Consider the following 24,460-nt stretch of genomic DNA (forward strand, 5'->3'; position numbering starts at 1 on the left):
AGACCCCCACCATCCTGAGCATTACTGCCAGCGAAGAGAAAGGCAATTGTACCGTCATAACAGCAGGGCCCAGGTGGATTTATAATGCTCTGAATAACAGGCAGCCTGACTTGCTTAAGCTTTAAAATACTTAAGAATTTGCATGTAAGAATTGGGGGATTTGAAGAACTTATGTCTTCCATGGCAAAGAAATTAACTATCCTGACAACTTTCGTAAATCAAAAGTAACTCCATTGCTTTGAAGTACATTTCCAATGCGAAGGTGTATGATTCTACAGGAAACTTCTAGTTTACAAGAAAAAAGGTGGGAAGCTGGTGAACAGGTTGGAACAAAGTTTAAAGCCATGAAGACTTCAGTTGGTCTCTTGAGAAAGCTTGGAGTAGCCAGGACAGATTCACAACCTTCAGCAAATGAGGAAACAGAGGCCGAGTTTCAGTTTAATCTCCTAGGAACTGGAAGTGAAGCCAGCTGTCCAGACTCAACAGCCCTTTGGGCTGGGCAGGGGAATGGGCCACACACTCCGAAGAACCCCATTCTGTCAATACTCCACGGGCCCCCATCTTGAAGTTTTTAATCCCTTTGAGCTGGGGCCCTGCAACTTCCACAGCTGGTCCTGCTCACAGTTCCGTGGACCACCAGGAAAGCCCGCCACACCCGAGACTTGGCTGATCCCTCTTGGCTCCTGGAACTCCTGGGCTATACTCTGCTCTTGGTGCCGGTGTGGCTCAGCAGGCCCCCTGTGGGTGCCTCCCATGAGCACCAGCACCCCCTGATGTGTGCTCCTCCACATCCTGCTGAATATATTAGTACCCACCTCTCAATTCATCAAAGTCAAAACTCTCTAAAGTGAGTTTAATTAAAACAAGAGGCTCTTGGGTCTTCCCAGACTAGACATGATCAAACCTACTCAGAATATTGGAGTTGTTTTTGCTCTTTGGCTGCATCTTTGTCTTTGTCCAGTTCCCTCCCTCGGCTGGTCTCCGAGTCTGGATTCAGGAAGGGACAGAGAGACCAGGAGGAAGAGAGTGGAGAAAGCGAGAGAAAATGAAACAAACCCTACTCTTCCTCATATCCCAACCCCCATGAAGTTCTGAAACCATAAGACTTAAACCTGAGGCCTCACGGTCACTCCTGGCTCCCAGCTCGCAGGTATCCTGAGCAGTGCCCCTTCCCTGACATCCTGAGACCCACTGTCATGCCTGCAGGCCGGAGGAGAAGGCTCTGCATCCTGAGGGCGTGGCGGTGCCAGGGGAGGACACCCATCCTCTCCCCAGATCTCTCTTTCTGGCTGCCTCAAATGTTTTCTCTTCTTCAGAGGGTCCCCAAACCCCACTCCTTCCTCAATCACCAAGCAGTCCCTCATCCCATCCCATAATTGACTGTAGATGGAGTCTATTCCTGAACTACAACTCCCTCCTGCCTCCTTCAGAGGTCCATGACAAGTTGAAGTGTAGCCATGCATGTAACAACAGAAAGGAAAAACCCACAAATCAGAGCAGACTCTTGGATTTTTTATTATGCATTTGACAGTTAGTATTTTCTGAGTGTTCACAGGACGAATGAGTTTCTCTCCGAGATACCATCTTGCCACTGTGCCAAACAGTGCATATACGTTTTTAAAATGTAATTCAAGCTCTAAAAGATACGAGTTTGGATTCAGAATGCAATTTTAAAATCTCTCTATATCTATACAGTGACTTTACTTCTAACAGATCCCATAAAGGAGTTGAAGTAGAGAACAGTTCCCCAATAAATAATCACTTCTCTAAACTGTACAAAATCCTGCTAGCAAATCAGTCTGCTTTCACTTCCTCATGATAGGTATGCACTTTTATACCTATAATAACTTATGACACACTCCTCCAGAGTTTAACATCTGGTCAAGGCCAACGTTACATCTTGCACCACGTAAAATTTCTCCTCACAGGCCCTTGGCATGTGCCCAGAAACAGGTCCTCCGGGCTCTGTGACCAGGTGGGGAGGCGGGCAGCCTCTCCCTGAAGCGCCCAGTAGAGAGAGGATGGAGGCCCTGTCCATGTCCCTCAGTCACTATGCGTGCAGCGTGGCCAGGAGAACGCAGCTGAAGGAGATTTTGAACCATCAGGCGTAACAATTCCCAGCTGTTGCCAATTATATAGATAAATAGGAATTTACATAATTTATAGAGAGTTTGTGTTCATGGTTTATTTGGAAGCCACTCCCCAAAGATCCACATCTATTCATGAAAGCAAAATATTCAACCTAACGGCCCTGAGCCCGGGGGCTGTCTTTATAATTGGCTTCCTGCAAACAAGGCCTTCGAACTTCACTGTGCACGGGCCTGGTGTCTGTAAGAGACGCACAGGGCCAGTCCAGGGGACAAGAACCAACTCTGTGTGACAGAGCCCAGCCTTCGAAACCAGCAGACACCCTCTCCTCTTCTTATCACCAGCATGTGGCCTCCTGCTCCTTTTTCTTCTACTGCCCCCTTTCTTTGACATACACTGTTTTGATGGGTATGAAGCACAAGTGAAATTTCTACCTAAATACACGCTTCAAACTTGAGAACTACTGTTTGGTTATGGCCTGGGTCCGAAGCCCACAGCTCACCCCTCACCAGCTCCCAGCCTGCAGACGGGGCAGGCAGCCCGCTCCGGCCACACACGCACTGTGCATCTAGTGCAAGTCGGACGCGTGTTTACTTTTGCAGACAGCCAGCTCGGTGTCCACTTACTCTCCAAGAGAAGTCTTGTCAAAAGCCAGTAAGTGGTTTTCCGGCTTGCCCTGCCTCTCCAAAAACAATTTCCTGCGTGAAACTGGAGCTTCGGGCATCTGGCCCCAGGGCACATCTGGGATCATTTTACCCATTAGGGAAACTGGGGTCATTTAGATTTGGGCATTCTCAGAGTAGGGGTGAACTGTTAAGTGGGGACTCTCTGGGTGGGTTTTCTGCCCCAGGCGAATTCACTCCTTGTCCCTAAAGAAGTGGAAATTTGAACTTCGTGTGAGCAGCAGCTCCTTGCTGGAAGAGACGGCAGACAGGCAGAGAGGACGGCGAAGTCACAGCAGGGAGCAAGCATCGGGGCGGCCACCTAAGGCCGGCGGGCCTCCTCTGTCCTGGACATCAGCCTATCTTGAGCCAAGGGAACAAAGGAAAACAGGTGTGTTAGAACAGGATAATGCCTCTCCCCAGCTCAAAGGGGCCACTTCCGCCCCCACGGCTGGAGCTGCACCCGCTTCTGAGGGTGGCCCCTCACCACAGCCTGATCTGAAGGGAAGGATGAGGAAAGAATGCTCTCAGCAGCTGTGCGCTCAGGGAGCCCCCAGCAGCCACCACCCCCCACAATCCCGAGCCAGGGATGGCAGCAGCTGCCACGCCAAGAATGCGAATGTGGACATTACTGACTCGAATCTTGTACGAAAGCAGGGACTGCAGCTCGTGAAAGTCTTTCTTCCCAAGGAAAACTCTTTATTTTGATGAGAATCGTAGAACCCTAGAAGAGCTACCTTCCCAGCCCCAGTGGGACACTGTGTGACCAGTCTCGATCTCAGCCTTTGAACATGTGACAGCACAATACTAAAATGGCAGCAGTGGAGGCGTCTGTGTTTTTTCCGTGCAGGGGACCCCTTGCTGGCTAACCCTTGAACACACCCCTGGGCCTTTGCACTTCCCATTCCCCCTGACCAAAATACCACTTTTTCACTGGTCTTCAGGGCTCAGCCTTCACTTCCTCCAGGCTTCTGTGCCAAGGGCACCTGGCCCAACAGACAGCTCCCGGAGTTCCCCGAGTCCCAAGTCATAACCGCCCCAACGCCTCTCCCTGCCTTGCTCGCCACATCTCACTGTAAATCACACACACTCCTGTGTGTCTGCTTCCTCCACCACTTCAGCTCCTTGAAGAAGCCCCTTTGCCTGTTCCCTGCTGTGTCCCAGGGTGGAGAATGGTGCCCGGCACATAGCAGGTGCTCAGCAACTCCGAAGAATGAATAAATGATGCATCAGATGGATGGTTTTAATCACATCCTGCCCTCACCGAGCGAAGTTTTGGTTTGGGGTGAGGAAGAGAGAAAGGGGAAGGAGGACGAAGAGGCCAAGTGGGGACCGGCTGCCGTCCGACTCTCCCTCCTGGGACCTCCCTGCTGCCCCTGCCCTCCTCCTCTCTCCCCATTTTCATTATGGATGGTGACAGATCCCTCTGCAGACCACTGGAAGCGATCTGCCACCAATTCGGAAAGTCTCCTGTATCCCGAGCACGGTTTAATCTTCCCCTGATCAGTCCCTGTAGAAACCACAGCCACCTCTAGGCTGTTATTATGAACATAAATTACCATCCCATTGCAGATGTGCGGGTGAGTCATTAATAATGACTTCTGATGGATAGAATGACAAATAAGCCCAGTTTGGCTGCAGGAAATGCTGGGGATCTCGCATACAAAAGAGATAAGCAGGTTCAAAATGTGATAAAGTGAGGGTGGGGGCGTGTGACCTGGTGCCAAGCTGTGATGCTTCGCCTCTGTCCGGAATCAGCTGCTGAGAAGAAGCAATAATGGGGGCGGGGTAGAGTCCCGCTGCTGCAGAAGCAGAAGCTAAAGTGGGCTTGGGCAGCTCGGCCTGCAGGGCCTAGAAGGAACGCTGGGCACAGCAGGCTGGCGCAGTTCAGGCCGCTCTGCCTATGGCCCCACAGGAGCCATCGTGTGTGGGTGCAGCTGCATGGGCGGTGGGACCCCACTGGCCGTGAAGACCAGCGCCGCCCCTGCCCGGCCCCATGGGGGGACCGCGTCCCCATCTTCACCTCTGCCGCAGCTTGACGCGGGGCCTGCTGGCCGTCCCTTTCTCTTCTTTGTCTGCTTTTTCTGCTGTCCTGGAATGACTGTGGGGAGAGAGCCAGTTTTAATGAATCAACCTGCATCTCCGTGTGGCTGGGTTTCAGTGCCACATTATGACTTCCTCTTCCCCACCAGCCAGCGCATTAGCGCTCTCCCAGAGGACCACGTCTCAGGCACAGTTTGGGAAGACTGAGCGCCGGGTGGGTGGCTGCTTGCCGAAGCAGAGCCCACACTCGCTCCTGTGACTCATCAGATGTGCAAAATGCCAGCAGGGGGAATGAAAATGCCATTAACACTGGGCTTTTCAGATGGCAGGTCCTGAGATCCAACTTCCTGGGCACCTGCCCCCGTCTGAGCTCTCCTGGCTCGGGCTGTGTTTGAAAGTCACATCCCCAACACCAGCTATAGGAAGGGCCACATCGGCAGTTGCTAAGTCTTGGCCCAAAGTGAAGAAAATGAGGAGCAAAAGCTTTGAGCTGACGTCAGCTGCCTTGGTACTTGGGCAAGCTCGGCCTGCTCACTCACCCTTGAGGATGAACCTATGAGCTTCTCTACCAGACGGAGCAGACTACTGGAAAACTCAGGTGAATGGGCTTTTGTGCCCCTCTTGGGGAGCAGGACAGCCAGAGCTGAGAGCCCCAAATGCTGTCTTGTGAAGAAGCTAAACATAATGTATGCAAGGTGCCTAATTCTTCAATCTTTAGCTGTTGGCAATTTATTCAGATTTATGCAAAGTACTACTCATGTCAGGGGAAATGTGTCTAGGGACCAGACACAGATCTGAAAGGCAGTGAGAGTCAGAGGTGAGACAGCACCCGCCCTGCTGAGGAGCCTCAGCCTCTGGGACCAACACCCGCCCTCTGCTCATCCTCAGGACCAGGGCAACCAGGACACGGCCACACCGCCCTTGCACAATGCGCTGGCCTGCGGGTGATTCATACCTGGAAAGGAGCAGGACGAGAAGGGGTGTCCTACCTGCTGACATCCAGCGTCCGCGTGCAGAACTGTACACAGGCCTTGTCATTGGTCCCCAAACATGCACAGCGCAAGTGTGTCTGCGGCGAGGGCTGCACACTCCCCGGAGACCGCCCTGAGGACCTCTTATTCCGGAAACTTCCTCTGTAGTTGGACAGTCCATAGGGCACAGTCTGCCTGCAAAGCACAATGTGAAGTCAGGCGAGTGCGTGTGGGCCTCTAGCTCCAGGTTCCTTCCAAAGTACAGCAGAACAGGCCCCTGCCGGATGAGAAACTTCTGAATTTGGGAGGCTCTGGAGCAGTGATGGCAAACCTTTTAGAGCTTTCAATGACAACCAACAGCAGGCTGTGGCACAAGTGCCATAGTTTCGCCATCACTGCTCTAGAGGAAAGTGCAGGCGCCCTGCCCCCAGCAAACACCCTGAAAGCAGAGTGGGGCTGCAGGGACAGGAAGATGCAGAACTAGAGAGATTACCGCCCCTCTCGGACGGTCACATACATATAGACACAGAAGGGCCCTCAGCTTCCCCAAGGTAACACACATGGGTGTGCCCTTGAGCCCTGTGCTCCAGGCCTGGCTTGCCACACGGCAGATTTCAGTGTTTTCCAGCCAAACGATGCAGGCCTGGGTCCCTCTAGAGCAAGCACTTTCTCCACCCACTAGAGCTGGGCCTGAGCCTCCAGTATTTTTGCCCCACCCCTTCGGGAAAGTCAAGAAACAAGGATAACTGGACACCTTGATTGAGAGTGTTCTTCCTGTGCCCAAAGGACAAGGACATCTGGGATGACCCATGTGCTGGTCCAGGTCTGCAGCTTTGCCCCAGCACCTGGGCCAGAGCACTGTACCTGTAAGACCCTCGGCATCTACAGCCAGGGAGGTGTCCCTCACAGCCCTCTACTACTAGTTTCTTCTCTGTGCAGCTCAGACAATGCACTTCACACTAACGAGAACAGGCCAGATGCACTTATGGTGGTTAGAGATGCGTCTTGACCTCCGAACACCACTTCCTGGAAGGGACAAACATCAGAAGGGATGCTCCGTGCCGTCTGAGAGGTGTTGGTATTGCAGTGGCAGGACAGCCAAGGATGGAACTGGCCTTGGGGAAGTCTTACTATGAAGCCAAAAAAAAAAAAAGTCTAAAAGGGTTGGCCACTTCTTTTTGTTTATGGTGGCACAAGGAAGAAGGGGTGTGGTGGTATTCAGAGCAATAAACATTTAAATCTGGTCCTTATGTTTGCATAGATCCCATCCATCGCTCTCCAGAGAAGAAAGATGACGGCCAGTTGAGTGGGGGAAAGTTAAAACCATATGCTTAATTCATTACTACTATTGAATTTGACTTAGGGACAGATGAATAATACCTCGAAGAAACTTACATGGCTGAAGCCAATTTTCCAATAAATCTTGGTCTTCTTGCTCATCCCCAGAGATTAAGCCACCTTGGTTTCTATGAGCCCCATGGAGTATCACCAATTATCCACCTCAAAGGGTGGCCTGACATCCTCCCTGTGTTTTCAAAATAAAATCAAATTGAATTTCTTTTCATTAGGAACACACGCCATGGAGCCTTTTGGAGACAGTGAGGGCAAATTGGGCAGGGGTGCCCTGCAGTGATCCGATGCTCGGAAAGACCCTACGCCCTGCTGGGCTGGGGATGGAGCTGAGGAATCTGCTCGGCCCTATTCTTCTCCTTCCTACTGAGTGCCTGGAGACACGGCAGAGCGGTGGCTCCCCGCTGGCCAAGCATGCCCAGCTGTTGAGCAAATGGAGAAGGAAGGCAGGGTCCAGTCCTGTTATGAGCTGAACCTCTTCTCATACCCCTATTTTTCTCGAAAATGGGAAGTGGGGGAGGGGAGAGAAACAATGCAGCCATTGTTGTGAGCTGGGATTTGGCTAAAGGTATATTTTTTCAGTATGAGGACTACATTAAATCTCTAAGTGTAGACATTAAATCCAGTCCCCTATTTCTCGATGAAAATTATACACAAGGAATAACAAGGCTCCCATTTTTCCATCAACAGTGAGACCTGCAATTTTAAAATTGCTGTCAGCTGATTATGCATTTATGGATTTAGAGCCACTCAACTGGAGCGAAACACTCTAAAGTGTTTTAAGTAAGGAAACAAGGCAACAGGGTATTTGTTAATAGAGACGTGCTTAGCACTTTCCCAGCAGCCAGGCTAGTCTGCAAACGCCCTACCAATTTCAAAGCTTGTTTACAGAGCCACACACTCCCCTTCTTGAGGACTGGGAGACTTAGTACAGCTGCCTTCACCAACATCTGTAGAATCTGGAATGAGAGCTCAAAATGGAGGCCCATCTCCTACAACAAGTCTACAAATTTAAAGACTTTAGGTCTGATAAGCTCTTAAACGAGAGTCCTACCCTTCTACCTGGACAAATGCAGCTTCAAAACACTTAGAAGCCAAGCCTTGAATTTAGGATTCAGTTTCTCCCCGGAGGTCACATGTTGGAATACAGCAGCCCAAAACACTTTGCCACCTTTTCTTCCTGCTGCTCCTTCCCACACCAAAAAGGTTTTCATTCACTCCAAGTAGCTAACCCAGACTGCACTCCAAGCTCCATCTACCCCCCAGCCTGCAACAAGCTGCCTGTGGCTACCCTTTGGCCTGGGGATGTATGCCTGATGTTTGTTCTTGAGAGTCACATCCTAGAAGACATGTACAGGGACCCTAGGAGAGGGTTTGGGAACTTCTGAGTAGGGGACTCCAGCAACTCAAGTAGATGGAACATGGTCTAAAAGAAATCACACGGTCTAGAAGAAAGAAAAGATCGCTTTCAGACCCAGAATCCTTGCAATGGGGTGGGGGCAAGTGACTAAGGTAGAGTTGTGGATGGCCTTCTAAGTCACAGAGCTTGGCCAAGGGTGTTTCTTACCCAGGTTGAGAGTCAATGAGTGGCTCCTCAAGAGCAGAAGGTAGGTCATTAACTTCTGTACCTGCCACGGGCTTAGTCCAAGGCTGAGTAGATAAAAACTATTGATTGAATAACGGGTAGCTAATTGTGAGATACTTCTAGTCTGGCAAGACTGGATTCTTTTCACCCTCATGAGTTCAATAACCATAAACACCATTACAAACAACCTCCAGCATCTGTTAAAACCCCACCATCTATCTAGTGTTATTTTAAGTTTGATATGGATAGAGACAGCACATGCATCTGTGCCTCTGGGGATTCACATGTTGCCACAGTACGAAAACGGGGAAAAGAATCAGTGTGTACAGTACACATGGGGTACACAGAGTGCAGAGGGTGCCCAATCATTCTATTATGATGATCACTCTGCCCTCTCAATACTTTCCTGGTTGATGAAAGGGTTGCTGAACAAATGAAAATACTTAGCAGAGAGTTAGCAATAAATGAATTAGCTTCTGATATTATTGATTTGGACTAAGAAGTCTTGCATAGCATCAGATAGAAAAATCTCATTTACAAAGCTAGTGTTTGAGATATGTGACTAAGCAATAAACAAGGGTAATAAGGAACCAGAAAAGCACATGGCCCAGCAATGCCATGCTCTGCCACCCCATCATTCACCATCACTGTCCCATCAGCATCTGTATTTCAGTTGTGTCATGCCCTTTGTCACTGTTTCCTGGAAGGGGAACAGGAAAGACCTAAGGGTGAAACCATGAAAATGAAATTTTGACTGAGACTTTGGATCTGACTTTGATACTGTTCAGCAACAGGGTTTAGGAAATGCAAGCCTTTGTAGGAATGGGAAGCTCTTCCATCTATTCGCACATCAGTTATAACTCAGAGCTCTGTACAGAAGAGAAGCAGATGCAGAGATAAAAAAGCAGAACGCCCTTCAGAATACACACACACACACACACACACACACGCAATGTCCACCACTGAGTGTGCTTCTGTAATAAACTGTCCCTCAGCTTATGCACACACAGCACCCTTTATTTGATGTAGGAGCATTATTTATCTCAAGGCTCCTTCTGTGTCATGTTTCCCCCATATCACATACAAGTGTCATTAACTATTAAAAACTCCCAACTCTCCTGTGTTCCTTATTCATCTGTATCACCACTCTGAAAACATCTTGTCTCTACCAGACGTTTTTAAACAAGCCAAGTGTCTTTATTTCTTTAAAATTCTGTTTTTAAGTTCTATGTGGCCTGTTCCTAACGGAATTAACCATCTCCACTCTCCTGATCAGGAAACTGGCTTCCGTACCGAAAGCTTGAAGGACAGACCCAGACGGTCACAAAGGCCAGTCTCGCAAACAGCAAAGGGACTTCACAAGCCAAATTCAGAATTCTCAGGGACGTCTTCAAGTGGTCATCCTCTCACCAGAACTCCAGTTCTCACTTGTCCCACTGAGTGGTATTTAATAAATCTTTGCTGAGAGCCTCCATGCGCAGGCACAGATGTAAGGTCTAGGTGAGCCTCACAAGCCAGACAGAACAGGGTCCCTGTACACACAAAGTTTTGGTCTCAGATATCAGTACACCGGCATTTGGTCAGCTTCATCCAATCAGCAGAGTATGCTGTTATATCTGGAATTTTCACTTAGAAGTCCCAATTTCAAGCTTCTCTTGAATAACAGGAAGTTGTGCTGATACCCGTCTCTAATTCCAACATGCTGGTGCCTACCCTGAGTGAGCTATGCATAAGTGCTCTGTCTTGCCCCCAGCTCACTGCTCCTAATAATTTTACAACTGTCTTTCTAGGCTATTTTTGCTGTGTCTGACCCTCACAGGCATCTCAGTTTACAACTCCCAGGCTTGTGTTTTGTCTTATAAAATAAAGCCAGACAGGTGACAAGACACATTGACAAAATCAGTGCCCGATGCTATTAAATATAGTTGGGTTTTTTTTCTTAATTTAACAGGCCCGAGTCCTAGCTGAATGTCTCCCCAACAAGTCAGATATGTTTACCGCACATTCAGACTACTTGTCAAACTGATGGTCTGTCTACTTTGGGCCACATTTTCCTTCTAAAGTGAGAAGCAAAGGCAACGTGGGCCTCTGTTGACTGCCAGAGAGGAGGAGAAACTACCGCCTGCTGCCAGCAGTCAGGAGGCAGCCCAGCTGCTGGGCTTTGGTGGTCATGGGATACCACCCCTCCATTCCCTGGAGAAGCAAAGCTGAGGCCCTGACGTGCTTCCTAACTGGGGCTCCCTTTCAGATTTTATTAAATTCCTTCTTAGAAGGCACCATTCATCAACTTTCCCGAATTTAGTCCTTTTGAGCAAGAAGGATAGTGCCTGTCACTTTCATGTACCATTTTGGAAACATTAACCAGCTAGAACTTTGTTCTAATGAGTAAGACAGGATGCAGTAACTACTAGAAGTGGCTGAATATACACAAGGCTGTGAACCTAGTTCCACAAACATCTAGTGGAAGCCTGCTGTGTACAAACGCGTGGGGGAAGGGAGAAATAAGCTCAGGAACAGGAAGACCTGCTCTCAGTGGCTTAGCAGTAGGGATTCTCAGAGCCTGAGGCCAATATGCATTGTTTTTGTCGCCTGGAGTCCAATGTCTCCTTCTTTTTTCAGGGGCAGGTGTGACTGGCTCAGACACGGCTCAGTGACAGTGTTTGCCTGACATGTGCAAGGACTGAGGTTCAATCCCCAGTACCAAGAAAAGCCATATTCCTCTGGGAAATGATCCCTCTCCCATTGTGTGAGGTCACTAAGAGACTGACCATGTGCCTGCCTCTGCTAAAGACTTGGCAGGTGACCTAAAATGGGACAGTGAGACCCTCTCTTTCCTGAGACTCCTGCTTGAAGATTTCAGGTCAGAAAATATCCTGGGGCTTCTCTTTGGCAAGTAGCTGCATCCTGCCCCATCCATTCAACTGCACCACTGGAACTTCCAGGTCTGTCCCTTATTCCTTCTCCTTCCAGGCTGAGCACATCACGTGTCCTTCCGTAAACTCCTCCCATGCATTGCTAGCTAGACTGGGTGTCTGTTGCTTGTGACTGGTGAAGTACAACTGCCCTGAGACCTCATGTTCATGAGATGGCAACGATAGTCTCAGGAGTCAACAGGGAGGCCTTTGGTCTCTCCAGCTGCTGGAACAAGCCAAAAATTTCTTCACTGCATCCGTACACAAAAGAGCATGTTCAGAATCAGGACAAAACCCAGAAAACTAAGCTGGCTGGAGTCCTTTCCTTCCAGATGTGCCCACTGTGAAATGTGTAATTTAGTTTCTGCTGTCCTTCCAGATGGAAGCAAGCACACTACCCCCTCTCTAACCCCAGGATGCTCAGCCCTAATACTCAGATCCCAGCCTTAATACTCAGTTGACCTCACTCTGCCTTGTCCTCCAGTGAGCCTATTCTTTGTCCAGTCATCAGGTGCTTATGCAAGTCCAACAAAAGAAATGGACCCAAAAACCAGCTCTTCAGTGGCCCTGATATATAAGCACAAAGCACACACACACAGTTGCATATCTGTCAGGCCAAGTAGCAATCCGTAGCTTTACCTCTGCTGCAGAAAATTCCTTCAGCTTAAAGGCCAACACTGGAACCCCCAGGAAGAGCAGATGATACCAGAATACTTGGAAACATCAACAGCAGTGAGCCATGTGCTGTGGGTTGTGTGTTAACTTTTTTTAAAAGGTATTCTACATGTTGTCACGGACACAGACACACCTTGGGATTCCCAGGACTAGCCATTTAGAAATTTTAACAGATTACTAGGTATTGAGCCCTGGCACCAGGCACAAGGCTGAGGGCCATTTTTTTCTGTTTTTCCAGCTGGTGTGACATCTACAAAACCTGGCCTTGGCATATCTGCGGGGGTCAGCAACAGCAGGACTTTGTTTTGCTGGAGCGACTGTGTATGCCTTATTCACCTCTGCATCCAGGTGTCTGGCTCACAATGGGTGCTCAGTAATATCCACGACCTCAGTGATAGACACTTGTTTAAGAAAAGAAGGAAAGAAGGGAGGGAGGGCAGAGGGAAGGAGGGAAGTGGAAGGAAGGGAGAGAGGAAGGAAGGGAGGAGGAAAATCCATCTAAACTTGCCATTACTTCTAGGCTGTACCCAGCCTCCCAAATGTACAGAATTCTTGGCTGATTGAATGGATTTCTCCTTTTTTCATCCTTAATTGGCTCATCTTAGAGGGTTTTTCCTAGAAGGAGTATGGTCTCCAGATGGCTTGAAGTGGAGAAACTATGTTTGATAATAACATAGTACTCATCAGCACCATGATGAACAGATCAGAGGCTGCTCAAAACTCTAGTACAAATTGACGATTGGCTTTCTGAGAGCGCTTGTTGGGCACCTTTTCTGCAGGGCTTGAGAAATGATAAGGCTGGCCAGGGCTAGCCAGCTCCTCCAAAAGTCTACCCAGCTCCAAATTCCACCTGGAAATTCCCAAGCTTCCTCACCTTACTTGAGTAGCTCCAAGTAGCTCAATTACTGTGGCAATCCCTAGGACTTCACTCCAGCAAGAAAACCACAGTCCATACAGAGGTCCTCTGCTCCACCCCATCTAAGAAATTTCCAGGATCTCACCAACTGTGTTTAGGAAGCTGCAGCTCAGACTACTTATACTCCTCTGTGGTTAACTACACTATGACTGGGCTGTAAAATAATTCCCAAAGCCACAGAGCTCATCACCTCTGACCCCCTGGAAGCCAGGGCCAGTACTCCCCTAAGACAGGCACATACATGGGAGTCTACCTAGAAGAAGCACCAGGGATCAAAGGAAAAAAGAACAAGAGATAAAATACCTGGTTTGGTTGTGTGCTGCAAAACTTCCAAAAGTTCCAGCACAAAACAAGCAAAATGAAAGAAAAGTGAGAGAAACAAACTCCTCCAGTAAGTGGAGAGCGACGCTATCTAAGGATTCCTACAGATGAGGGGTTTTCCTCGCCATCTGTGCTCCCCAAATGCATCAAGTGAGCGAGAGTTTCTTCCCCCAGCCCGCCTACTGACCCTGACCCTGATGAATTCCAGTTAAAATGCAGGCACCAGCAATCCTGTCCGCCCGGCCCCGTCTCATTATAACTTTATGCAGAGCTGCAGACAGATGGAGCTCAAAATAGCTGCCAGCAGTGGAAACAGAAGGGATAAAACAGGGGCCAGGTATTTTTATAAAGACGGGATATCTAGAGAGGGGTTAAAAAATACCGACACCACCAGTTCCCCAGTAAGCGCCCCCTAAAAGCCAACCTAGCTAAGTTTTCAGATTCCAAGTTAGAGAAAGAAAAGGTTTTAGCGACCAGAACTGGTCTGCCACAAGGATAACAACATGCAGGGTCAGCCTGCGTCCTTGTGCAGTGCTCTCAGGGCTCCTCCCTGAGGGATTTATCTCAAACTAAGAATACATGAGTCCCGACTAGAGGCACAGGCTTCATCCTCAAATAAGAAGCCAGGGCCAGGCAAGGGTGCGGTGGGGCAGGCAATCTCTGCGTCAGATCCCCCTTACCACAAATGTTGATATTTGGTCGATTCTAATCTTTGTGCTCATTTTGATTTTCCCCAAATATTGCATTACAGTGTCTTATTTTTTTCTGCTGAGGCTTTGGTAGCCCCTGAAAGTTTGTGGCCGAGGGAGAACCTCACCACCTCTGATTCTCAGCCTTACAAGAAACCTGTGGAAATCAAATTTGTAAAAATCCAGAAAAGGTGCCCAGCCCTCTGCTTCCTCAGCCACTTGCTTCTGACTTTCAGCGAAGGTATTTTCTACACCCGTCAGGCTGGGGAGTGAAGCTGTTCCCCACCTCCATCCCCTCCCCCTGGCCATCTGTATCATCATCCAGCTCTGCCTTGGTGCTTTTCCTACAGACTTGTGGAACAAATCTGGTTTTGTTTTTAACTCACTGGGCTGAGATCGCAGAGGTCCCGGCTGCTGTGTTTCAGAGTTACTACTCTTTAGGGGTTCCTGCTACGTGTGCCTGAGAAGGCCATGAAAGAAGCCAGGCTTGTGCTTCTTAAAAGTCTGTGAAAACACTGGGCTCTAAGTCTCAAAGCTGGGGTGGAAGAGGATGCAACCGGATGTTTGTCCTGTCTGTTCTTGGAGACTTGGTGAGTGGGCCAGGATTTAGATTAGAGGCACCCCAAACTATGCTGGGACAAGCAGTCTGTACTGTGGCACTGTCCACCACACTCTGCCTTTCTCTGGGTTTATCTTCCATCTGAGTACAACTGACTCCTACCCCCTAGGGGGCAAAGTGTCTCTGTGCGGGCACCCATATATGTATGCGCATGAACATACCTGTGCGTGGGCGTTGTACATCTGTGCACACATTCACGGATGTTTCTCAGTGTCACAAAGTCTCTGTTTTCCACTGAAACAGATTGTTTCCTGGCATGACACAGAACCGCTCCGTGTCCTGCGTACTTGCAAGCCGGGCAGTTGTTAAACAGCGTCACCTTGAACATGAAATGGGCCCCTCTAAGGCTCCCCACCAGACCTGCTGAGACACTGTAGGTCCAGTGGGGAAGGGAAAGTTGGAATTCTGAAGCCTGGCCACGGTCAGCCGCCACCGCTGATCTTCCTTAAGGAGAGCATTGTTTGCCTCCCAGCTGCCTTTGTTTTAAATTCTTGCAGGAAAAAACCACACGAAAGATGTCAGAGACTTTCATCTGCCTTCAGATTTAAGGCCAAGTTCCTAGCTGCAACATCCCTTTCATGTAGCAGAAATCCAAATGTTCCCTTGAGGTCGTGTAGGGTCACAACCTCTTTGTACCGAGCCTTCTTGCTTCAGATCAAGCTGCCCCCCGGCCCCACACAGGGCTCACTGCAGCCCAGCCAAGTCTGTCTTCACTCCCAGACATCTCACCTCTTCGTGCGGACTCTGTGGCTTCCCATCCGTGAGAACCCAGCAGAAAGGTCAGCTTTTGGGCACTGACCTTTCCAGCAGCTCTGAAATTTCACCCGAAGGCCCCCAAATTTTAAATCATCTTGCTATCAACTATTCTAAGAATTATACTACTAGAACTCAAAACAAAGATCTGAAAATGTGCTGGATTTCCAAGGAGCGGATGGACCTGAGCTTGTGAAACAAAAACCCTCCTGCGCAAAGTCATGTTCTGTGCGAGCCGAGCTCAGGACCACTTTGCATCCAACCAGCACCATCTTCTTTTCCATATCCTTCTCCAAAGCATTCCAGGGAGCAATTTCTCACCAGCCAAAGTCCACATCACTTCCCAGGGCCACTTCCTAGTGACTTCTGGTCTCTGGCACCCACTTCATGTCTTGAGCAATTCTGGGAGACATGGAAAACCAGGATCCTGGTCTCCCTGGGGTCATCAGCTGCAAATTACTGCATTATATTTACCCTGTTGGACTCATTCCATGTAGGAAATCTGAGGATTCCTTCCAAAGACTTCACCACAGGTTTAGGAGGCTCTAGGAGGTGGTTCATACTGTCCTGAAGGGGCATCTCCACATGGCCCCAGTCACCACCCTCACCTGTCATTTCGCAGAACGAGTCCAGGTTGGTGACCCCAGAGAACATAGCGCCCCACTCCTCAAGAACTTTCCAAATGCTGACCTGGCCTGAAAAGAGGCAATAAAGAGTAACAGGGGCAGGGCAGAAGGGCAAGGCTGCGTCCCATCCTGCCGGGAACAACCTTTGCCCACTGGCCTTTATCAAGAAGCTTATCAGCAACAGAGCAGCCAGGCACACCTTTTCCCAGGGTCTGTAAAAAACTTTATGTTCATGGAATTCCAATACAGATTGTACAACAAACTTCATCCAGTGCTGGAGGACTGTGGGGACAGGGTGCAGGCTGGCTCAGAAGCACATCAAGGGAATGAGACAGACCAAGGTTGGAGAGTCCTCGGAGGTCCACTTTAACAACTCCTGAGAAGGAACGTTCTCCACTGGCACTCTCTAAGCACAGAACGGGATAAGGCAGGAGGACAAGCTTTGACCTGGAGCGATTTCTGCAGGGCTGGAGGTGGCCTTGGATTGTGATGGCCAGTGTCTGCTAGACCTTGAGTGTGTCTGAACACCAAAGGGTGTGTATCAGTATAAAGCTATACCTACAGGGAGGGATGGATTTGAGCAGAACCATCTCCTGTCCCTGCCCAGGTAGCAAGAAGACTGCAAGTTCCCCTTTCCCCTCTTAGACACATGCTCCTCCCCAGCCACACTCTTATCTAGGAAAGCCCACCGAGGGCACTCAGACTCTAAGGGGGAGTCACACACCTCTCAGCAAGGCAATGCTGTATTTCCAGAATAAAATTTAGGACATGTGATGAACCAAAGACTTGAACTTTTGCTCATGTCTTCATTGATGCCTATAAAAATAATATCCCACAGGAGTACGTTATTGTACAAAAGCCTAATATAAGAATCATCGCTGTCACAAGGAACTAAACCACCTTGTGACAGTCAGGGATGGAGGGACCATGTCTTTCATCCATATGTTCACAGAACCCAGCCCAGTGCCACCTAGATGAGCAACTCCACAAAAAAATGCCAAGTGCCAGGATGTAAGTGGCAACCTCACGACAAACGTGAGGCCCATATTGGGAAAAAATACACAGGGCTCTGTAACCAGGTCAGGGCTCTGTAACCCTGAGCAAGTGACTCAGCCTCCAGTAAATCTGAGAGGACCCCAGCCTGCAGCCAATGTGCCAATGGCATGAGACGAGGTATGCTCATCACCTGCATTGCCCCTGTTCTCAGGAAAGTGACACTGTCCAAAAACTAGGGTGGCCACAAAGACTCTGACCCTCTGACTTAAAGAGCCACCACATTTCCACCAACACTTCTGCCAGCCCTGGATCGTGGGACAGAGTGGCTTCAGTCAGCATGCAGGAGGCAGGGTTTGTTCTAAGATTTGGAATGTGTCCTCTTAGAAACATGCTCAAATGCATCTTTCCTGAAGAACTCAGAAGATGAAGCCAGAAACTGTGGTGATGCTGTCTTTCTGAGGTAGAATATACTAAAAATCCAAGTTCAAAGGCTTTATTATTATTACTATTATTATTACTATTATTTTATTCTACTTCTGTCTAGAGCAAAAGAATGCAAAATAAATGTCATTCCTGGAGAATTAGGTAAGCGTGCCATGTGTTGGAGCAGCCCAGGCAGTGAGTCCAGTGTCCTTTAGGAGATGGTCAGTCCGTAGGCGCTCAGGGAGGCCCTGAGGCACTGCCCTACACTGGGCCTGGAGTCTGCACCTTATAGAGCTCATGCCAGGAGGTGACGGCACTTCTACCCTACAGCCACACAGACTCACAGCCAGAGCTCCAGGCCAGAGCACCCGGATACTAAGTTTTCCCTCCAAACTCTCCCTGCCAACCCTCATGAGTAGGAGTTGTAGCTCCCAGATTTTCTGCCACAGCTGTGATTTCAAACATCCCGCTCTGCTCTTTTCATAAACGCATTCCTCCTGTCAGCCATGTGGCTCAGATTTTTGTTTGGAAAACACAGTCACCATCACAGCCTCATGGTGCTTCCTTCATATGTCCGTGGGGGGATTGACAGATGGCAGGTTCCCTCAACTTGTGGGGTGGGGTCACGCAGCACGCCACTTTGTTGGGTGTTCCGCAGCTAGGCCATCAGCAAGTGGGCTGGCTTTCACTCTTTAGCTGGGTTCAGGGGGCCAGCTGCTGTAGGATAGTTAGAACCTATGTCCCTGTGGTGGTTGATTAGGTATCACCTTGGCTAGGTTATGGTGCCCAGGTGTTTGGTCAAATACAACTCTGGGTGTTGCTGTGAAGATCTTTTTCAATGCTGTTAATATTTACATCAGTAGACTCTGAGCAAAGCACATGACCCTCCAGAAATTGGACAGGCCTCATACCAGAAATTGGACAGGCCTCGTACCAGCAACTGAACAGGCCTCGTACCAGCAACTGAAGGCCTCATGAACAGACTGAGGTTCCCCAAAGAAGGAACACTGCCTCCAAGAAGCCCTCAGGCCCAAGGATGTGCTGCCAGCTCCTTTTGGGAATTTCCAGCCTCAGGTCTGCAAATTTCAGACCTTCCAGATCCGTGATCATGTAAGCCATGTAAGGGCACACACACGTGCACACAATCACATGCACACGTACATGCACACACACACATGCACATACACATGTACAGACATGCACACACACACACACACACACACACACACACACACACTTACTTCCAATTGGTTCTGTCTCTTTGGAAAACCTGGAATCCCTGACTAATACAATAACCAGTTCCTGCTAGGACACTTGTATTTTTATGTGGACTCACAGAGGACAGCCCCAGGCAAACAAAGATATAAGCATCGCATCTTCCTGTTCTTGGCCTCTCCCCTTACTATTTTATTCTTTGCAAATTTTTCAAAACAATAAGATCAGATGTCTTTTTCTCAGATCTGGGACTTTTGTCGGCAGTGCAGAATTGTTTGAGGGTGTGGGCACTTCAGGCTCCTAAAGTGGCCAAGCAAAGTTTTAGGAGAATGACACTATCTCATCAGTTAGCTGTGATCTCAGCCACCTCCACAGAGCCAACAAATGTAGTTGCCAAGGGACAAATCTGCTTCCTCTTTGAGATGATGGACTTTTTGGAGGATATGGTGGAAGGTATGGGTAATGTGCCCCAGAAAAATACACATTCCCATTCCGTGAGGAAAGCCACATGTTCTAGGTGAAGAAGGCTCACAGGCCGGGGAAAGCGCTACAGGCTAGCCCACCTGTCCACGGCCACAGTGAAAACAAGAAAGAACAACCGGGGCAGGGATTGTGCAACAGCCAGTCAACCAGCATTATCAGGTCATCTACTGCATGCTGAGTGCTGGCAGAAAGGGCAGCCCAAGCTCAGGCCCTAGGAGAAAATGGAAGAACCAGGAAATCTCAGCTCTTCTGTCTGGAAGGTTCTTAATAGAGTGGCTAATCTCTTGAGCCTCACATACACAGTTACTGTCCCATGAGAAGATGCAGAAAGAGTCTCCACAGAACTCTCCACAATACTGCTGCAGGGTTAAGTCTGCAAACACGGCCTTGGAATGCTCCTTCCCTGACGGTCTACACAATTGCTTTCCAAAGGCAGAGCAGGACCCTGGACCTCATCTCCACGCAATCAAATGGGCATAAGAGGAAGAGCAGCATCGAAGTGCAAAAGCACCCACAGCTCAAGAATCAGGGTGCAGGCATGAGAACCGAGGCCCCTCCAGATTCTGACACAGCCAGCGGCAAGAACTGGGAGCAGACCACACCCTGGTGCTGAAGTTCTGAGAGGGAGTCCAGGAGGCCTGCTAAGGAGGAGGGGCAAAGTGACAGGGAAGGAAACATTGGAGAGGTGGGCTGAGACAGAAGCAGGATAAGACTCCTCCACCCACATCCAGTGACCTGCAGCCCCACTCAGTAGGTCTTCCATTTCCCTGGAGATCCACAGTCAGACACGAGGACCCATTTTTCTTAAATTGCAATCTTGTCTGAGATACTTTAGCGTATGTGTTGCCAAAGCAAGCGCTGTCTGAGGTATTTTCAAGGTAATAAATGGACTTACCTATACATCAATAGTTTCAAAAAGGGGACAAGGAGACAAGAGACAGAGGGAGGAAGGAAAAAAGAAAAGAAAGGAGAGAGGGAGGCAAGGAGAAGAAGAAGGAAGGAGGGGGAAGACCATTCAGCAAAATCTTCTATAGATCACGTATTTAGTTTATTTAGCTTCAAAGTGCTCAAGTCTGGCTATTCTCCCCTTTGTTTCCCAAGTAGCTCGCGGGATGCCCAAACACCAGAGTTACCTCTTCTTCCCTGGTGTTTAGAATAGTCAGATGAGAGGTGACAGGAAGAGGTAAATCAAACTTTAAGAGAAAGTCATTAAGTTGGTTGTCCCGGAAAAAGTCAAAGATCTATAACTGCATCTCGGGAAGCATAAAACAATTCAAAATTCTCAGCAAGATTTCAAATACCACAAGGTATTTGCAGAGCCTCTTGCTCATGTCTCAAGTAATCACTTCCTCCCCAGCTAGTGCTGAGGGGAGTAGAGGCCAGGCGGAAAACTGGGGTGATCTCCAAATCCCGCCCTACCCCTAGCCACTCATTCAGTTGGCTTTCTTCCTTCTCCTTCTAGGTACACAGCTTGGGATCATAGCCAAGACTAGCACTCAGTCCTCTGTTGACTGCCTAGAGCCCTCAAGTCTGTGAAACTAGTTTGGTGAGATCATAGTGCCAGGAGGATAAGAATCAGAAAAGACAAGTGTCAGAGTGACGGAGGCTATAAGAAAAGGTGACCCGGATACTGTCTGAGAATAGAAAGCAATCAATGATGCTCGATACATATCACCTTTATCCTTCCATCTTCCTATTGTGGGGTGACAGATGTTCAGGAACCTCATCAGACTCAACCCAGACAAGCAAATCATGCAGTCGAGATCAACCATAGAATCAGTGGGACCCAAATTAAAAGTGAAGTGTGCAACCTTCGGTTCAAAAAGGATTACGGATTTTATGACAGCCATGCTAGGGCATTAAATGGAGCCAAGACCCTTCTGAGCTCCAGGCCTGTTCACACGTCTAGGTGGTTTGCCCACGAGGCTGGCCCCATCTGTCATTCTGGTAGAGTGGGGTGACTTTCAGACCTACGTGCAGTGGTCGGAAGTCTTGCTACCTGCTTTCAAATGCATGGGTCCCTCAGGACTGCCCTCCCTTGCACGTCATTCTTGAGGTATCCAGCTGGGTATGTGAGCCCCCTCAATGCTGTCACCCAGAGGGTTCCAAGGTTAATGGGCTTGGGGACAAAGGAGGGGCAGTAATGGAGATGCCCCGGAACACAGCAGCAAAATTGGTTCTCCCAGCCCAGCGTTTGTGTTCACAGTCATCTCCAGGTTCCCAGGCAGGAATTCCTCATAGGGTGCAAGCAGAAGCCCCCAGGGACCCTGAGGACAGACCTCAGTGGACCCAGACCTCAGTGGCACCTCAGTGGACAGACCTCAGTGGACCCAGACCTCAGTGGCACCTGGTCGAAGTCCCAAATGCTCAGGACAGAGCCAAGCCCAGGAGGTGGTAACCAGCAAGGTCAGGTGCTCTAGGTTACTTGCAAGATGGTGACTGCAGCAGGGGTTCCTGGAGGGCTGAGGGAGAACAGGGCAGCTGGCAAATCCTCCCGGGAGCCTCGGGAGAGGGTGAACTTCCCTGCACCGTGCCCCAGGTTTCCTACAGAGGTGCTGTTGGCCCTACCTAAGCTATTCTGAAGACAGAGGCAGGGGCACTCTGTGGCCAGGGCCGTGGACCACTGGGGCCAGCTTCGGAGAGACCCAGGCACAGGCAGCCACACATCTACTCTGCCTTGGCATCTGAGGAGGCCAAGGAGCCCAGTTTACGTTTCACTCCCAGGGAGCAGGCTGCTTTCAAGGAATTTTAAACTCCTTGGACCCTGGCAGGGTCAGAAGCCAGCAGGGACGAACCCACTTAGCCTCCAAAGCAGGAGCTAAACTTTCGGGGCTTCCTCTGCCTCAGAAAAAAGGCTCCGAGGGACTTCTCAGGTATCTAATCCCCCTGGCCAGCTCATTTCACTCAGAGAGAAAGGCCCCCTTCCACCAGATCACAAATCTAAGATTGAATTTCTCCCAGCCAGACTCTCAGAGGGAAGGTGAGTCATGCCTGCGACCTGTACACAGGACCTGGTCTGGCAGGAGACCTCAGCAGGAGCTGCACTCTATGCCAGGGAGGCAGCTAGCCAGGCAAGGGCAGGAGGAGGTCCTGCCAGCATGTGGAGAGGTGGGGCTGGCCTAGGGCCACATCCCCCCGCCCACCCGCAAGGCCGACTCACTCGGGAGTGTTGATCCAGATGATATCCAGGTGGCAGTAGTAGACACACTCCTTGTCCTTGTAAGTGAAGCACGTGCAGCGCCGGACACGGTGGTGCAAAGAGCCCCGCTCAGCGGCCTGCTCCTGTCCAGACTTCCCGGGACTCGGGCCCTGTGTCGCTGCTGGGGGCCCAGTCTCCCCGCTGGGGCCAGGCAAAGTCTCTTCGTGGTCCCCCTCAGATCTGGCTGCAGGAGGGCCCCAAGGCAGGTTGGTCTTGCCAGAGCCCCCAGTCTGAGGGCGCGGCACAAGCCCTGCAAGAGGCACATTGAGGGGCTCCTGAGCTGCTAGGACAGAAACTCAACACCCGTCACCCCTAAACACCAGGGGAGGGTAACACAATTCCGCGAAGTGTGCATGCGCTGTAAGCGCCCCAAGCTGTGGTCAACGATCTGTTTGCAAGCTATGCGCATACTTTGTGAAGAGCCTGCAAACTGTTTCCGCTCTCTGCAAAGTCTGCAAGCTATTCGCCCTGGTTGAATTCTTGCACGCGCTTGGCACTTTCTGAGAACTCTGTGAGCATTCTGCACGGTTTCTGAATAGTTTGCAAACTTTCTGAGAAGATCCGAACTTCTTGAAAACTTCACCGGGTAGCCAGGGCTGCAAGCCCCAGGGCCCGTGGCGTCGTCCTCGGGGTCCTCTCCTGCCGCCTCCCGCCCGCCCCGCTGCAGCGCCCAGGCAAGTTAGCTCCCCACGCGGACCGCGCCCCGGCCCCAGCTCCTTTGTGCGCTGCTCGCTCCGGGAGAGGCCGCCGCGCCGCCCGCTTACCTGCGGTTGAGGTCACTGTGAGCCCGAAAAGGAGCCACAGTCCCGGCTCCATGAACCCCGATGGGGCGCGGGTGCCCAGGCCAGAGGACGGCCGCCTGTGGCCGCGGGAGGGCACGGGGCCGCGCGCAGCCTTCGAGTCCGGCCGCTCCAGCTGTGTCCCGGGCTCCAGCCTAGAGTTGGCCGCGGCGGTCGCAAACTTTCAGAGCGCGCTGCCCATCCCCGCGCAGGGCTGGACGGCTGTGGGCTCCGGCTTTTCTGGTTCCCGCACCACCCCCTTCGCCTCCCCGCCCCCGGAGGGGCTGGAGCCGCCGTGCTGGGCCTTTGAACCCTTGGAGCACCGGGGGTCGCCTCCCAGACGCCGGTGGGGGAGCCGGCCGAAGCGCAGCGCCCGGAGCGCACCCTGGACAGCGAGGGGCGGGGGCGGTGGGGAGAGGGAGGAGGGAGGGCGAGCCGGGAGGAGAGGGGTAAGAAGGGGGTGGGAAGGGGGGTGGGGCCTGGGACAGCTGCGGAGGGCCCGCGCCCGCGTGCACACACGCGTGCACTTACACTTGCATGCACACTCGCAGGGCCCCACCAGCTTGCTGCCGCAGGACCCACAGCCCCAAGCAGCTGCCCGCACCCCAGGAGCCAGAAGATGATTAAAAGGCCGCGCTAGGGGCTGTTACCCTTTATCTCGGGGTCTAAGGGAAAGAACCATTTCTCAATGTTCATCTAATGACACCTTGCCCTTGCACGGGGCCTGTTTGACAAGGCGCTGGCGTACTTTACACTCGTGACTCACGGGCACCGCAGTCGGTCCCTGGCTCCCAGCCCACGGCAGGAGTTAGGCGGCTAGGTGCGGCAGTGGTCGGCGGCGCAGAGTCACAAGGATGGGGTGAAGTAGCGGTCCTGGGGACTCCCTCTTCTTCACCGAACCTTCGCGGCCCCGATTCAACAACTGGCCCCACGGGAGCCCCTAGGCACACGGCCTCTCTGGTTCTGTGTGAAGGCTTTTGCACCTAGGTGTACATCACAGCTATAGGACCCCAAGACCACCGGTCTCTCCTCATGTCTCAAGACATCTGTGGCAGACCGAAATTTGCAAATCCTTGGACTCTCTTCTCCTAAAAAGGTGGGGTACGATTTATCTCTGCACTGAACCCCCCTACCCCCCAGCCAGCCCTAATGTCT

At 50.6% G+C, this 24,460-nt stretch overlaps 1 protein-coding gene across 2 annotated transcripts; it reads right to left on the reverse strand.

Annotated features, from left to right (window-relative positions):
- Positions 1-1,491: 1,491 nt before the first annotated feature.
- Edn3 (endothelin 3) lies at positions 1,492-23,735 on the reverse strand. 2 transcript variants are annotated; one of them, XM_005392203.2, is made up of 5 exons: positions 23,291-23,735; positions 22,488-22,776; positions 5,783-5,959; positions 4,774-4,851; positions 1,492-3,109 (listed from the first exon to the last, which is right to left on the reverse strand). In XM_005392203.2, the coding sequence occupies exons 1-5, from the start codon at positions 23,340-23,342 to the stop codon at positions 3,073-3,075; spliced, it is 633 nt and encodes a 210-aa protein (XP_005392260.1). In that variant the 5' UTR covers positions 23,343-23,735; the 3' UTR covers positions 1,492-3,072. The 2 variants fall into 2 exon arrangements, with proteins under 2 accessions (XP_005392260.1, XP_005392261.1); XM_005392204.2 differs by having other exon boundaries at positions 1,492-3,113.
- Positions 23,736-24,460: the final 725 nt, after the last annotated feature.

Source organism: Chinchilla lanigera, unplaced genomic scaffold, assembly GCF_000276665.1.
Source record: "Chinchilla lanigera isolate Chin_1 unplaced genomic scaffold, ChiLan1.0 scaffold00044, whole genome shotgun sequence".
In the NCBI taxonomy this organism is placed as follows: Eukaryota; Metazoa; Chordata; class Mammalia; order Rodentia; family Chinchillidae; genus Chinchilla; species Chinchilla lanigera.

Excerpts from the sequence above, each read along its gene's own strand:
- Edn3 (XM_005392203.2), bottom strand. The coding sequence starts at position 23,342 with ATGGAGCCGGGACTGTGGCTCCTTTTCGGGCTCACAGTGACCTCAACC. Across the intron at positions 5,960-22,487 it reads ATCTGGATCAACACTCCCGA|GCAGACTGTGCCCTATGGAC; the intron begins GTGAGTCGGCCT and ends TGTGCTTTGCAG. Across the intron at positions 4,852-5,782 it reads CGGACGCTGGATGTCAGCAG|TCATTCCAGGACAGCAGAAA; the intron begins GTAGGACACCCC and ends CTCTCCCCACAG.